The sequence below is a fragment of the Euleptes europaea genome, chromosome 2 (assembly GCF_029931775.1).
Source record: "Euleptes europaea isolate rEulEur1 chromosome 2, rEulEur1.hap1, whole genome shotgun sequence".
Classification (NCBI taxonomy): Eukaryota; Metazoa; Chordata; class Lepidosauria; order Squamata; family Sphaerodactylidae; genus Euleptes; species Euleptes europaea.
In genome coordinates, this window is record NC_079313.1 from 28,935,566 (window position 1) to 28,948,442 (window position 12,877).

Here is a 12,877-nt window from a genome sequence, read left to right on the forward strand (position 1 = left end):
CTGTTTTAGATCTTGGTTTTATTATCCTGGGTTTTAAAGCCCTGAGAAAACCCATCCTAATGATTAAACCACATAGGACTGAATCCAGGGACCCATCATGGAAGGCGGTAGTGGAATCACAGAATCATAGAGTTGGAAGGGACCGCCAGGGCCATCTAGTCCAACCCCCCGCACAATGTAAGAAATTCCAAACTACCCCCCCACACACACACACACAGTGAACCATACTCCATGCCCAGAAGATGGCCAAGGTGCACTCCCTCTCATGATCTGCCTAAGGTCATACAATCAGCATTGCTGACATGGCCATCTAGCCTCTGCTTAAAAACCTCCAGGGAAGGAGAGCTTACCACCTCCCGAGGAAGCCTGTTCTACTGAGGAACCGCTCTGTTAGAAAAGTCTTCCTAATGTCTAGATGGAAACTCTTTTGATTTAATTTTAACCCGTTGGGTCTGGTCCGACCTTCTGGGGCAACAGAAAACAACTTGGCACCATCCTCTATATGACAGCCCTTCAAGTAATTGAAGATGGATATCATATCACCTCTGTCTTCTCCTCTTCAGGCTAAACATACCCAGCTTCTTCAACCTTTCCTCATAGGACTTGGTCTCCAGATCCCTCACCATCTTTGCTGCCCTCCTCTGGACACGTTCCAACTTGTCTACATCTTTCTTAAATTGCGATGCCCAAAAAAGAACACAATACTCTAGGTGAGGTCTAACCAGAGCGGATGCAGATTGTTGCTATCCCCTGCCCCATGTTCCCCTCTGATACACAGTGTGGCCTGGGGGACTGCAGTGAGGGTGGGTGATATCCTCTCTCCTCTCTTACATCAGCAGAGCAGCCCTTGCAGAAGAGGAAGGAGGACCGATTTCATTCCTTCTCCTTTAGTGCAGCCTCATGTCCTACATTGCTAATTAGTCCTCATGGGTCCCGCTACCCCAGGAACCAGTGTTCCCATTTGAGGGGAGAAGGGAAACGCAATACAGATCCACACTTTTTGCACCAGTGGATTGCTGGATCCAAACAACATTCACCTCTGGGCACAGAATAAAAACTCATGGAGAACCAAGGGGCAAGTAAACCTATTTTTCACTGAGAAAACTTAATCTTCCCATACATGTTTAAAAACATTACAAAACAATCACAATTATATTTAGCTGTCCACTTAACTTAAAGCTATACTTACTAAGCTTGCCGAGCTCCTGTCGGAGATTCTGACATTCCTGTGTTTCATTTACAAGTCTCTCCTGACTCTGGGCCAAGCGTTTTTCTACTTCGAAGTACTGTTGCTCTGAAAATATATACCAAAATGGCTTCAGAATTTATTCTCCCAATAAGCTGCACAAATTAAGACTCACCATCCACACAGCTTAAGCTGCAGTACTGCAGTCAAAAGCTCTGCTCACGACCTGAGTTCGATCCCGACGGAAGTCGGGTTCAGGTAGCCGGCTCAAGGTCGACTCAGCCTTCCATCCTTCCGAGGTCAGTGAAATGAGTACCCAGCTTGCTGGGGGTAAAGGGAAGATGACTGGGGAAGGCACTGGCAAACCATCCCACAAACAAAGTCTGCCTTGGAAACGTTGGGATGTGACGTCACCCCATGGGTCAGGAATGACCCGGTGCTTGCACAGGGAACCTTTACCCACACAGCACAGTTTTGTAGAAGAGCTGCAAAACAATTCCTTTTGAGAATGCAACATTTTAAGGTGAACGTTTTACCTGATTCAGCAATCAGGAACATGTAAAGCTTTATAGACACTAGAGACATTGTTGTAAGAGAAGCACATTGCAAGTTCACTAAAGAGAAGTTCCCAACCAACTGCATTTTATACTTTGATCTGTGACCCCATTTTTCTTCTCCCACCACTAAATCACTTACTTTTTAAATCTTTTTTAAAAAAGTTTTGACAAACTTGTTCTATACAAACACTAAAATTATGCTACAGCGTGGTCAAGGTGTCAGACTGGGACCTAAGAAACCCAGGTTCAAAACCCCACTCAGGCCATGGAAGCTTGTTGGTTGACTTCGGGCCAGTCACACACACTCAGCCCTAACCCTAGCTAGTATTTGGATGGAAGACCTCCAAGGAATACCAAGATTTACCAAGGAATACATGGAGACAGGCACTGGCAAACGACCTCCAAACATTTCTTGCCTCATAAACCCTATGGGGTCGCCGTAAGTCAGCTGTGACTTGACAGCATAAACAAATAAACCTGCTTCTTTGCTTTTCACTTAAAGAGTTGGTGAGATGAAAAGTAGCTGAAGAACCCAAGTATCCTACCCTGGCAAGAAATTACCGCATATACTCGAGTATAAGCCGAGGCACCAAATTTGAGGCCAAAAAAGGGAATTTTTAATTGACCCGAGTATAAGCCGAGGGTCGGAAATGCTGCGGCCGCCATTTTAGAGCGCCAGGACGATCTCACCCCTGCCCCAGGTCGCCCTCCTGCCCAGCCTCCCGGGCCCTCCAGACCCACCCCGACCCCAGCGCCATCCAAGGGGGGGAGGGGGAAGAGCCCCTGAACCCCCTACTCACCGGGAGAGGCGGCGATGCTGCGCTCTAGGAGGACAAGGCCCGCGGATCAGCTGGCAAGCGGGAGGACCGGCCCGGGTGAGGTGGGGGGGTGGAGGTGGGCGGGGGAAGAAACCACCGCCGGCCAGCAGAAGGTGGGGTGGGGTGGGAAGAAACCGCCGCCGCCCCCTCCAGCAGCCGCCGCCTGCCGCCTCTCTTCCGCGGCCCGAGAAGCGGTGGCAACAAAGGAAACCACGGCTTAACATGTGTCAGGGGGGCGTTGGGCCTTTCCCAAAGCCCCTTCTTCCAAATGAGCTTCTCCGTTTAACCCAGTATCCTCAAACCTTCCCTTGGGAAGTCCTATTGGCAATTTACTTGCAAGTAAGCATGCTAAGAGGTGAACCGTGCCAGGCGTCCCCCCCCCCCCGCCCCGTTCTCGGCATTATTATGGTCCAAATCCCTGCACTGGCAGCCCTGCTCCGAATCAGCGAAGCATCCCCCTGCTGCGCTGCGTCTTTGCTCTCCCTGCTGCTGGACTGGAGCCTCGAGGTGCCAGCCGCCGCTGCCCCACCCCCACGTTTGGATTGCAGGCAGCTGAAACGAAGCCCCCTACCTCTCCACCAGCCAGCCTGCAGGCGCCTCCCAGGGCCTTCGGGGGAGTCGCTTTCCCAAGCCATGCGCCACAGAGCGCCGCAGCCTCCTTCGGCCCAGCCTGGGCTGGGGAGAAGCAGGAGCTGCCCTTGGCTAGCGGGGGTGGGTGGGGAGGTTAAGTTTTTCCAGTGCTGGATGCCCATGGCTTTTCCCAGGTGCCTCTCCTTCCCCTCATTTTTTTATTCCATCCAGCCTCAGCTGGGGATAGGCAGGAGTTGCTCCTGCTGTGGGGGGTAAGTCCTACCAGCACTGGGTGCCTGTGGTTCTTCCTGGCTCATTTTTTCCCTATCCAGCGTGGGCTGGGAAGAGGCAGGAGCTACCCTCTGCTCATCCTGTAGAACAGCTATGTTCTGCCTTTGGCTGGCTGGGAAAAAGCTGCTCTTATGTGCTGAGGTGGCTACCTGGTGACCGACATGCATCTTTTTGCATTTGCCTCTCTCCCTCACTTTCTTCAGTCCTGGGGAAGATGAGTTCCTAGCATAGGTCTTGGCTATTCTGTTCTCTCCAGGATCAGAGGAGCATGCCTAATGTATTAGGTGTTTTGGAACACAGGCAGGATAATACTGCTGCAGTCGTCTTGTTTGGGGGCTTCCTAGAGGCACCTGATGGGCCACTGTGTGAACAGACTGCTGGATTTGGTCTGATCCAGAAGGGCCTTTCTTATGTTATGTTCTTATGCAATTTGGCACTAGCTGACATAACTGGCCAAGTACCCTTTGAATTCCTTCTGGGCTGGAAAGAGGCAGGAGCTGCTCCTGGTTGGGGGGGGCACCACTCCCACCCTCTTCGAAAAACCCACCCCACCAGCCCTGCTCTGTGTGATCCTGCCTCAGTGCCCAGGGAAGATGAGGCAATGCCTCTGAGGGAGTGCAGAGTGCCTTTCCCTGGTACCTGCATTCTACTGTGCAAGTGTTTTAAAAAGCAAAAAACATATGCACCCCCCCTCCCCAGCATGCATCTAGCGCCTGGCACATACACCAGGACTTTGTATCACAAACCACCCAACATCTTTGTTTTCTTTTCCTCTTTTTTTGGGGGGGGGGGGGTAACATTAAGCCTGAAGAATTCTGGAGAACTCAAAAGCTTGCCTATGTTATGTGATACTTGGTGGTCCTTGTAGTAGATATTCTGTACACCTCACTGGCACATGCAAACAGAGGAGACAGAAATGACCAGAAGCTAATAGGATAGCAAAGGCTGAAGGTAAAGGTTTTTATTTATCTTAACAGCTATGCTATCAGGGACATCAAACAACTGCATAGAAGGGATCTGAAGCTGAGGCTATCAAGTGAGTTCATTTCTAAGATTCTGTGATTCTATGATTTTAAGCATAGTCTGATTCTTAGCTATTCTATTAAATGAAAGTAACCACAGCTGCTTGTTATGGTTCTGTTTAAAGGATTTGGTGGTGTATACAAACATTTGATCACTTACTCCTCCATTCCCCCAAATGTTTAAGGGACAGGCCAAGGTTATTGTGAATTATGCCCTTTATACTAAAGCAGCATACAAGTATGGGGTGTATGGAGAGATGGTTCTTTTGTGGATTATTGGCAGAACTTGAAAATATTAAGGTGTGTTGCAGTAATTAGACTAGGATCTGAGAGACGCAGTTTTGAATCCCATCTCTGGCATGGAAGCTCAACTGCATGACCAGTGCCAGTCTCCCTCTCTTAGCCCCACCTAACTCACAGGGTGGTTGTTGTGAAGATAAAATTGAGGAGAGGAAAACTATGGAAGCCCCTTTGGGACTCCGTTAGGGAGAAAGGTGAGGTATATAGGAAGTAAATAAATAAAATGCTCTGCATCTGATGCTGAGGCAGGCAATGGCAAATAATCTCTGAACGTCTCTTGAATTGAAAACCCTATGGGGTTGAGGTAAATCAGCTGTGACTTGGCAGCAAAACACACACACACTATGTGATCAAAGAACTACTGACTGTATTTGTAGGCTACTATCTGTATGGAATGAGATTCTATCTGATCACTGGGTTTTTTAAATTTAAATGGGGGAAGTGACCTCACAGGAAGTGGCGGGATGAGGTTGTCCGGGAAGTGCCGTCACTTGACCTTTGACCTGGAAGTGACATCACAGGATGTGACGTCACATCCTTGATAAGCACCGCCCCGTTTATTTATACATGCCCCGGCTCAACCAAGTGACATTTATGTCATATCTGGCCCTCCTAACAAATGAGTTCGACACCCCTGATCTACAATGTCTCGTCAATGTGTAGGTAATAGAATTTCTCTATCCCTAAGAATCCTATATTCCATGCAAGGTGCAGACAGTTCTTGCTTCACGTTTATAAGAATATAAATTGTTGGCTCGCAGGGAGTCATGTGTGTATGCGGGGGGGGGGGGGGGCAGGATGAAAGGTTAGGAAATTCCTTCCCTCCCCATAATGATATATTCTGTTGAAATTTACCACTAGATGTGTAGCATTTTTTACTTAGTACTGAACATGAGCAGCCCAGAACTATAGTGCAATTGTCCTGACTACTGGGGTATGGGGCAAAGTGAGCAGGAAACTCATCTACAGCCAGATCAAATATAGCTTGCTTGAGAAGAGGATATTGACACCTCCCTCTCCCTACAGAGTATGGAAAAACTGGGGTGGGGGGAGGGAGGAAATGGGACTAAGGGATGCATACTTCCAGGCACCCATCCCCCAACCCTACTTTCCCTCAATTCAAGCTGGGAGAATCTCTGCCCCAAGAGTCCTTGTTCTGCAATTAATTTTGATTGCTGGAAATAATTTCCCTCCAAGGTCTCTCAGCTGTGGAAGAGAAAAAACTCTTAAAGGTTGATAGCATCCTGGAAAGGGGGAGAACAGAGAATGTATTCAGGAAATATATATGCCTCTTAAACTGCACCCCCAGAATCCAATCTCTAGCTCCAAGCAATTAAGAGCTTGAAACAGGCCAATTCCCCCATTTTCCTTTAAAACAAAATTCAATGAATATCTGCTAAATATGCAGATATCTATACCTGACATCTTAGCAGACTTTCACTGTCCTTAATTTCAGAAGTGATGATTATTTATGAGAACCTTAACATTCTTACAGTTGCTTTAATTTACTGCCTTAAAAATTAAAGCACTAAGACTTAATAAAATATCACTACTTGTAAGCTAGTGAGATAATTGTTTTTCCATATTGCTCATTGTGGGTAGTTCAAGAACTTTCTGGGTAACTAACAGAAAAAAGATTACACAGCTATTTTCGTGAAGGCAGGATTGTATGTCCAAAGAAATGTCAAGCAGCCTTCTTCCAGTTTGTGTATTTAAGAGGAAAGGGGATCTCTAAATGTAACAATGAACACCAGCATGTATGCTTAAGAACAGCAGAGATCTTTGTTTCATAGCTCTAAGGTGCGCAGCGTTTTGGCTTTGCTACAAAGCCAGGAAAGCTGAAACTGACACATAGAAAACAAGGAATCAGGTGTTTTGAATGACCTTTTCAACATCTGGTGCGACAAAATACTGGTAGGATTAAATTCGTAAGGGTCATGTTGTAGGGAAAGCAAAGAGTTCTGTGACATCTTTGGGACAGCACAGTTAGATGACCACAATTATAAAAATAAGTATTTAGAAGTTTTAAGCTTTTAATCTTCATTTCTCATTTCATAATAAAAGCTGTAAAGCTACATTCCCAACATATGATCTGACAGCATACAAGACAGCGTTTTAGCTACAAACATAAAAACAAGGCTATTCCATAACCTCAAGAATATCTGAATCCATCCAACTGGAGCCAGTGTAGTGGTTAAGACTGCTGGACTAGGGTCTGGGAGGCTTGAGTTCAAATTCCCAGTCTGCTCTGATGCTTCCTATTGCTTAACTTAGAATAATAAATTAGAATAATGAAGTGTTATTAATTGGAGGGATCGTGGAGCTCATCAAATACAACCCCCTGCACAATGTAGATCTCCCAGCCAACCAGGCTCATACCTGCTTAGTGTCAGCAAGGTTCCTGTATCACATACCCTCCGTTCACCTCACTGAGGGTTAGTCATCCACCTAATCTAGCATATTTTAAAATCATTCTTTCAACAAGTTTTGGCATACATGGTTCTCCTCTCCTCCATGTTACGTACACTACAACCCTGTGAGGTAGGCTGAGAGTGCATGTTGTGTAGTGGTTAGAGCACTGTACTAGGCAGCATATTTACAAACTTTAATATTTTCTTTGTAACGCAAGTTTTAAAGGATGTTCATAATCATGGCTGTTTAGGCTAGGTCTGGAAAGTCCAGTGTCCAAACTCCAACACCACCCTAGAGACATGGCCAAGAGTCCAGTAGCACCTTAAAGACTAAGAAAAATATTTTCTGGTAGGGTATGAGCTTTCGTGAGCCACAGCTCACTTCTTCAGATACCTTTTTTCAAAAATGTTTGCTGTAGGTCTCTCAAGTGTGCATCTCTGTCTGAAGGATTGGAGCAGATGCGACTATAGCGTAGGGCTTGGCTATAGACAATGGATTGTCTGATACGGTTGGGGTGGTGGCTGGACGCATGTAGATACGTTTGCTGATCCATCGGTTTCCGGTACAACGTGGTGCTTGTGTGTCCCCCGTGGAGCCGAATTGTGGTGTCTAGGAAGTTGATTTCTTGTTCGGAGTAATTCAGTATCTGAAGAAGTGAGCTGTGGCTCACGAAAGCTCATACCCTACCAGAAAATATTTTTGTTAGTCTTTAAGGTGCTACTTTTCTACTACTTGCCCTTTTCTGCTACTGCAAACAGACTAACACGGCTACCCACTGTGAATTATCTTCATGGAAGAAAATATTTTCGTTAGTCTTTAGGGTGCTACTGGACTCTTGCCCTTTTCTACTACTGCAGACAGACTAACACGGCTACCTACCGTGAATTATCTTCATGGAAGAAAATATTCTTGTTAGTCTTTAAGGTGCTACTGGACTCTTGCCCTTTTCTACTACTGCAGACAGACTAACACGGCTACCTACCGTGAATTATCTTCATGGAAGAAAATATTCTTGTTAGTCTTTAAGGTGCTACTGGACTCTTGCCCTTTTCTACTACTGCAGACAGACTAACACGGCTACCCACTGTGAATTATCTTCATGGAAGAAAATATTTTCGTTAGTCTTTAAGGTGCTACTGGACTCTTGCCCTTTTCTACTACTACAGACAGACTAACACGGCCACCCACTGCGAATTATCAACAGAGACATGGGTTAGGGAGCGAGAAAAGAAGCTGCCAGGGGAGGCCAGTGTAAAAGCAACAACCAAGCAAGAAATAATCAACGCATTCAGAGCGGGAGAGATCCACTCCACGCAGGGCCGTTGCGAGAATATAACTGAAACGGGACAAAACGAAGCAGGCCACCTGAGCTCCTTGGGGGCAGGGCCGGATTAAAATAATAATAATAAATAATAATAATGATAATAATAATAATAACATATTAGACAATTAGATCCTACGTGCGCAACCCTTTTCGGCCTTTGCTCTTTCCGCCCACTTTCCAGTCAGACTGCGGACCCAAGGCGGTCCCCCCCGCCCCGCTGCAAGAGCCCGCGGCCCACTCCGCCGCCAAGGCCTCACTCACCGCTGTCCACCTTGTACCGCTCGTGCCTGGCGCGGAGCCCGTCGATCTCGCTCTGCTGGTCGGCCAGGAACCGCTCCAGCTTCCCCTGCACCGCTTTGGGCAGCTTGGCCACCTCGGCCCGCTCCAAGACCTGCTGCAGCACCGCCGCCATCATGGAAGGGGGGGGGAGGGGACGGAAGCGCTTCCCCCCCTCTCTGCGCCACTACCCGCCTCAGCCGCGCCCAGGGCGCACGCGCGAAGGTCAGCTGACACGGGCCCGTGACGCCACCCTGCTGAAGAGGACAAACAGACGTGCTGATTGGCTAGTTTGAAGGGTGGGTGGGCGGATGACGCCGGCCGGTATTTGAAACGGCACGCCGCGGGTTCCGCTGCTTGCGGGGGCGAATAAGGTCGAGTATCCGGTGTGTCACGGGGAAGGAAGCCGCCAACTGGGACAGGCTTTTAAGAGTACATGGGCGAAAACGCAGGGTCGCTTTGGCCTCCTTTCTTCCCTGTTCCAGCCAGGATTTTCGCCCTATATGTGTGTGTGTTACGTGCCGTCAAGTCGCTTCCGACTCATGGCGACCCTATGAATGAAAGTCCTCCAAAATGTCCTGTCTTTGACAGCCTTGCTCAGATCTTGCAAACTGAAGGCTGTGGCTTCCTTTATTGAGTCAGTCCATCTCTTGTTGGGTCTTCCTCTTTTCCTGCTGCCCTCCACTTTTCCTAGCATGACTGTCTTTTCCAGTGACTCTTGTTGTCTCATGACGGGACCAAAATACGACAGCCTCAGTTTAGTCATTTTAGCTTCTAGGGTCAGTTCAGGCTTGATTTGATCTATAACCCACTGATTTGTTTTTTTGGCAGTCCACGGAATCCGTAATCCTCTCCTCCAACACCACATTTCAAAGGAATCTATTTTCTTCCTATCAGCTTTCTTCACCGTCCAGCTTTCACACCCCTACATAGTAATAGGGAATACGATGGCATGAATTAATGTCGTCTTGGAGTAAATATAGGGAATGCAATATGTAACGTACAAAAAAAACTCAGTCGGAATACTTGCGGTGTTGCACCGTTTCTCAAGACGGTGAACGGAACGAAACCGCGTTCCCGCCTTTTTTTTTCCTACTTGGGAGGGTACGTCATCGAGATGCGCCCCGTTGAGCAAGGAGAGAAGCGGCTCCCGCGAATGGCGGCTGTTGGGACTTTAGAGGGTACGTCATCGAGGTGCGCCCCGTTGAGCGAGGAGAGAAGCGGCATCCGTGAATGGCGACTGTTGGGACTTTAGAGGGTACGTCATCGAGGTGCGCCCCGTTGAGCAAGGAGAGGAGCGGCTCCCGCGAATGAGGGGTGTTGGGACTCTAGAGGGTACGTCATCGAGGTGCGCCCCGTTGAGCAAGGAGAGGAGCGGCTCCCGCGAATGACGTCTGTTGGGACACATCAGTGTGTGAGAAGTGAAGGCGCTGGGCGACTAGGCGTGAGGAGAGCAACTCTGGTGCATCTCCTTGCAAGTAAGCGTCGCATTGGGCTGTTAAACGCTCAGGGAAAGTTGGAGGGGAGTCGGTCGCCTCTAAGCGCAGGAGAACGATGCACGCCCGACCTTCGTTGTGCTTACACAGGAGTCAGGCCTTGTTGCAGTCAAACAGGGGTTCGCGGGGGAGAGGGAGACCCAAGATCGTTCTCAAGAAAACAGTTTTGTTTGCAGCTGCTGACTCCGAGGCCCTAATGGGCGGAAATCTCTGAGTCCCGATTATACTGGGGAAGAGAGATTGATCCAAATTCAAGCCATGACGATGCATCAACAAGTTATGCATCTCTGATTGTATTACAGGCAGAAAGGCGGCTCGGTGCAGTTGCAGTTTCATCCAGTTTCTCCCATCATGGTTTATCGCTCACTCTGACACTCCAGGACTCTTAGCCCAGTGACCCAGTGCACAGAGCGGGCTTGTAGCTAGGCAGAAATTCCTTCCCTGGCAATTATTACCAGGAGATCTCTGGGGTACCGTCACAGCCTATTTCTTCAACCAGTTGGGTGGGCCCTGCCGCTTCAGACTGCGGGGGCAGAGGCTGGCGGGTTGAATGCTCTTGTGTCAGAAAGTTCCTTGCAAAGAGAAAACTGTTTTCTAGGTTAGATTAGTATCTTTCTTCTTCCCAGGCTAGTTTTCTTTATGCAAGGGATTTTTTTTGCGTTCGGCCAATCAAAGGGTCAACCCGTTGACTTAGATTGTGATGCCAAGCTGATTTACCTAGGAATGTGGAGGGTTTTAGCGAAACAACTTTTATCCCAAGGAAGTAAAGCGTGTGGTGTTTCCCTAGTTCCCAGTGGGCCCATGATTGTTTCTTGGGTTTTGGGTGTGTCTTGAACAAGAAAAGAAAAATGAAGCTTCAGGTCATTCCTTCTCAGGAAACCCTGCTATTCTACTAAGGCATGTCGCAGCTGTGTGCCTTCTCTGGCTGGGACAGAGAAGTAAGACTTTCTGATTACAATGGGCTCTCCCTGTCACTGTGCAGGGAGCAAATTTTCCCTTTTCTTTGGAATTGAAACCAAAGAACTGATCCCAGCTTTCCTCCACCACCTTGGGGCAGGTGATTCTTCAAATTAGTTGAAGAAGCGCATTTCTTGTGTAAGAAGTGCCTGTTTGGAAGTCACTGCCTTTGTCATAGAAAGATGCTCATCTTGGAACTGTTCAGTGTCTTGTGATTAGCCAATTTGTGTTGGTGCCTGCTACCTTTTCTCAAAATTTCAAGAGGGCCTGAGGAGATTGTACTAAAACGCATGACAAGCCAGCCCATTGGAAGCAATGGGAGAGGATGCCCAGCCCGTTGAAGATAATGGGAGCCTGGAGTGTCAGTTGACTTGCATGGGCTCCATTGAAATATATTACAGCACAAAAAGAGTTGCAAAGAAAATGTGGAATGGATTTCCCAGTAAGGTCACAAAACCGTCCTGGGGTGGGGATGACAGCCACCCAAGGGGATTGAAAGCCCCTGGGACTCTCAGAAGTGTTCTAGGGTGGGGATGACAGCCCCTGGGACTCACAGAAGTGTTCTAGGTTGGGGATGACAGCCCCCAAGGTGACTGAAAGCCCCTGGGACTTGCAGAAGTGTTCTAGGGTGGGGATGACAGCCTCTGGGACTCTCAGATGTATTCTAAACTGTCCACCCTAGAACATTTCTGCAAGTCCCAGGGGCTTTCAGTCACCTTGGGGGGCTGTCATCCCCACCCTAGAACACTTCTGCAAGTCCCAGGGACTTTCAGTCACCTTGGGGGGCTGTCATCCCCACCCTAGAACACTTCTGCAAGTCCCAGGGGCTTTCAGTCACCTTGGGGGGCTGTCATCCCACCCTAGAACACTTCTGTGAGTCCCAGGTGCTTTCAGTCTCCTTGGGAGGCTGTCATCCCCACCCCAGAATGGTTTAGAGACCTTACTGGGAAATCCATTCCACATTATATTGTCGAAGGCTTTCACGGTCAGAGTTCATTGGTTCTTGTAGGTTATCCGGGCTGTGTAACCGTGGTTTTGGAATTTTCTTTCCTGACGTTTCGCCAGCAACTGTGGCAGGCATCTTCAGAGTAGTAACACTGAAGGACAGTGTCTCTCAGTTGCTGGCGAAACGTCAGGAAAGAAAATTCCAAGACCACGGTTACACAGCCCGGATAACCTACAAGAACCATTCCACATTTGTTTGCAACTTTTTTTTGTGCTGTAATGTATTTTAATGGAGCCCATGCAAGTCAACGGACACTCCAGGCTCCCATTATCTTCAACGGGCTGGGTATCCTCTCCCATTGCTTCCAATGGGCTGGCTTGTCATGCGTTTTAGTACATCCCCGTGAGGAACCCTTATTATGTTTTGTAGGACTATCTCCTATGTAATTGTGCATAGAACTGCAGCCTGAAAGCATAGAGGGGTGGGTACTGTTTAGGAAATCATAATCGTGTGCATGGAAGGGAAACCTTGCCATGGAGGAACACTGGAAACTGCACAATTAAAAAAACTTGGGAAAGAAATATTGTTGGGATTGAAATGTGAGGGAACAAGAAAGGGGGGCAGTAAGCAAGACCAGTGGGGGATACACACAACTTGGGTTTTTCCAATGGGACACTGAATTGGTTGTGAATGTTTGCTGTATGTCCCCCCTCCAAATTATA

The 12,877-nt window shown here is 48.1% G+C and overlaps 1 protein-coding gene across 1 annotated transcript in view; it reads right to left on the bottom strand.

Annotated features, from left to right (window-relative positions):
* Window positions 1–8,900, bottom strand: part of TPR (translocated promoter region, nuclear basket protein) — an 81,718-nt gene extending 72,818 nt beyond the window's left edge. Inside the window, exons 1-2 of the mRNA XM_056845627.1 lie at window positions 8,742–8,900; window positions 1,190–1,294 (exon numbers count right to left, since the gene is read on the bottom strand). Of these exons, the coding sequence (XP_056701605.1) occupies window positions 1,190–1,294; window positions 8,742–8,895 (259 nt within the window). The 5' untranslated portion in view covers window positions 8,896–8,900. The remainder of the gene's footprint in view (window positions 1–1,189; window positions 1,295–8,741) is intronic.
* Between the last annotated feature and the right edge of the window lie 3,977 nt (window positions 8,901–12,877).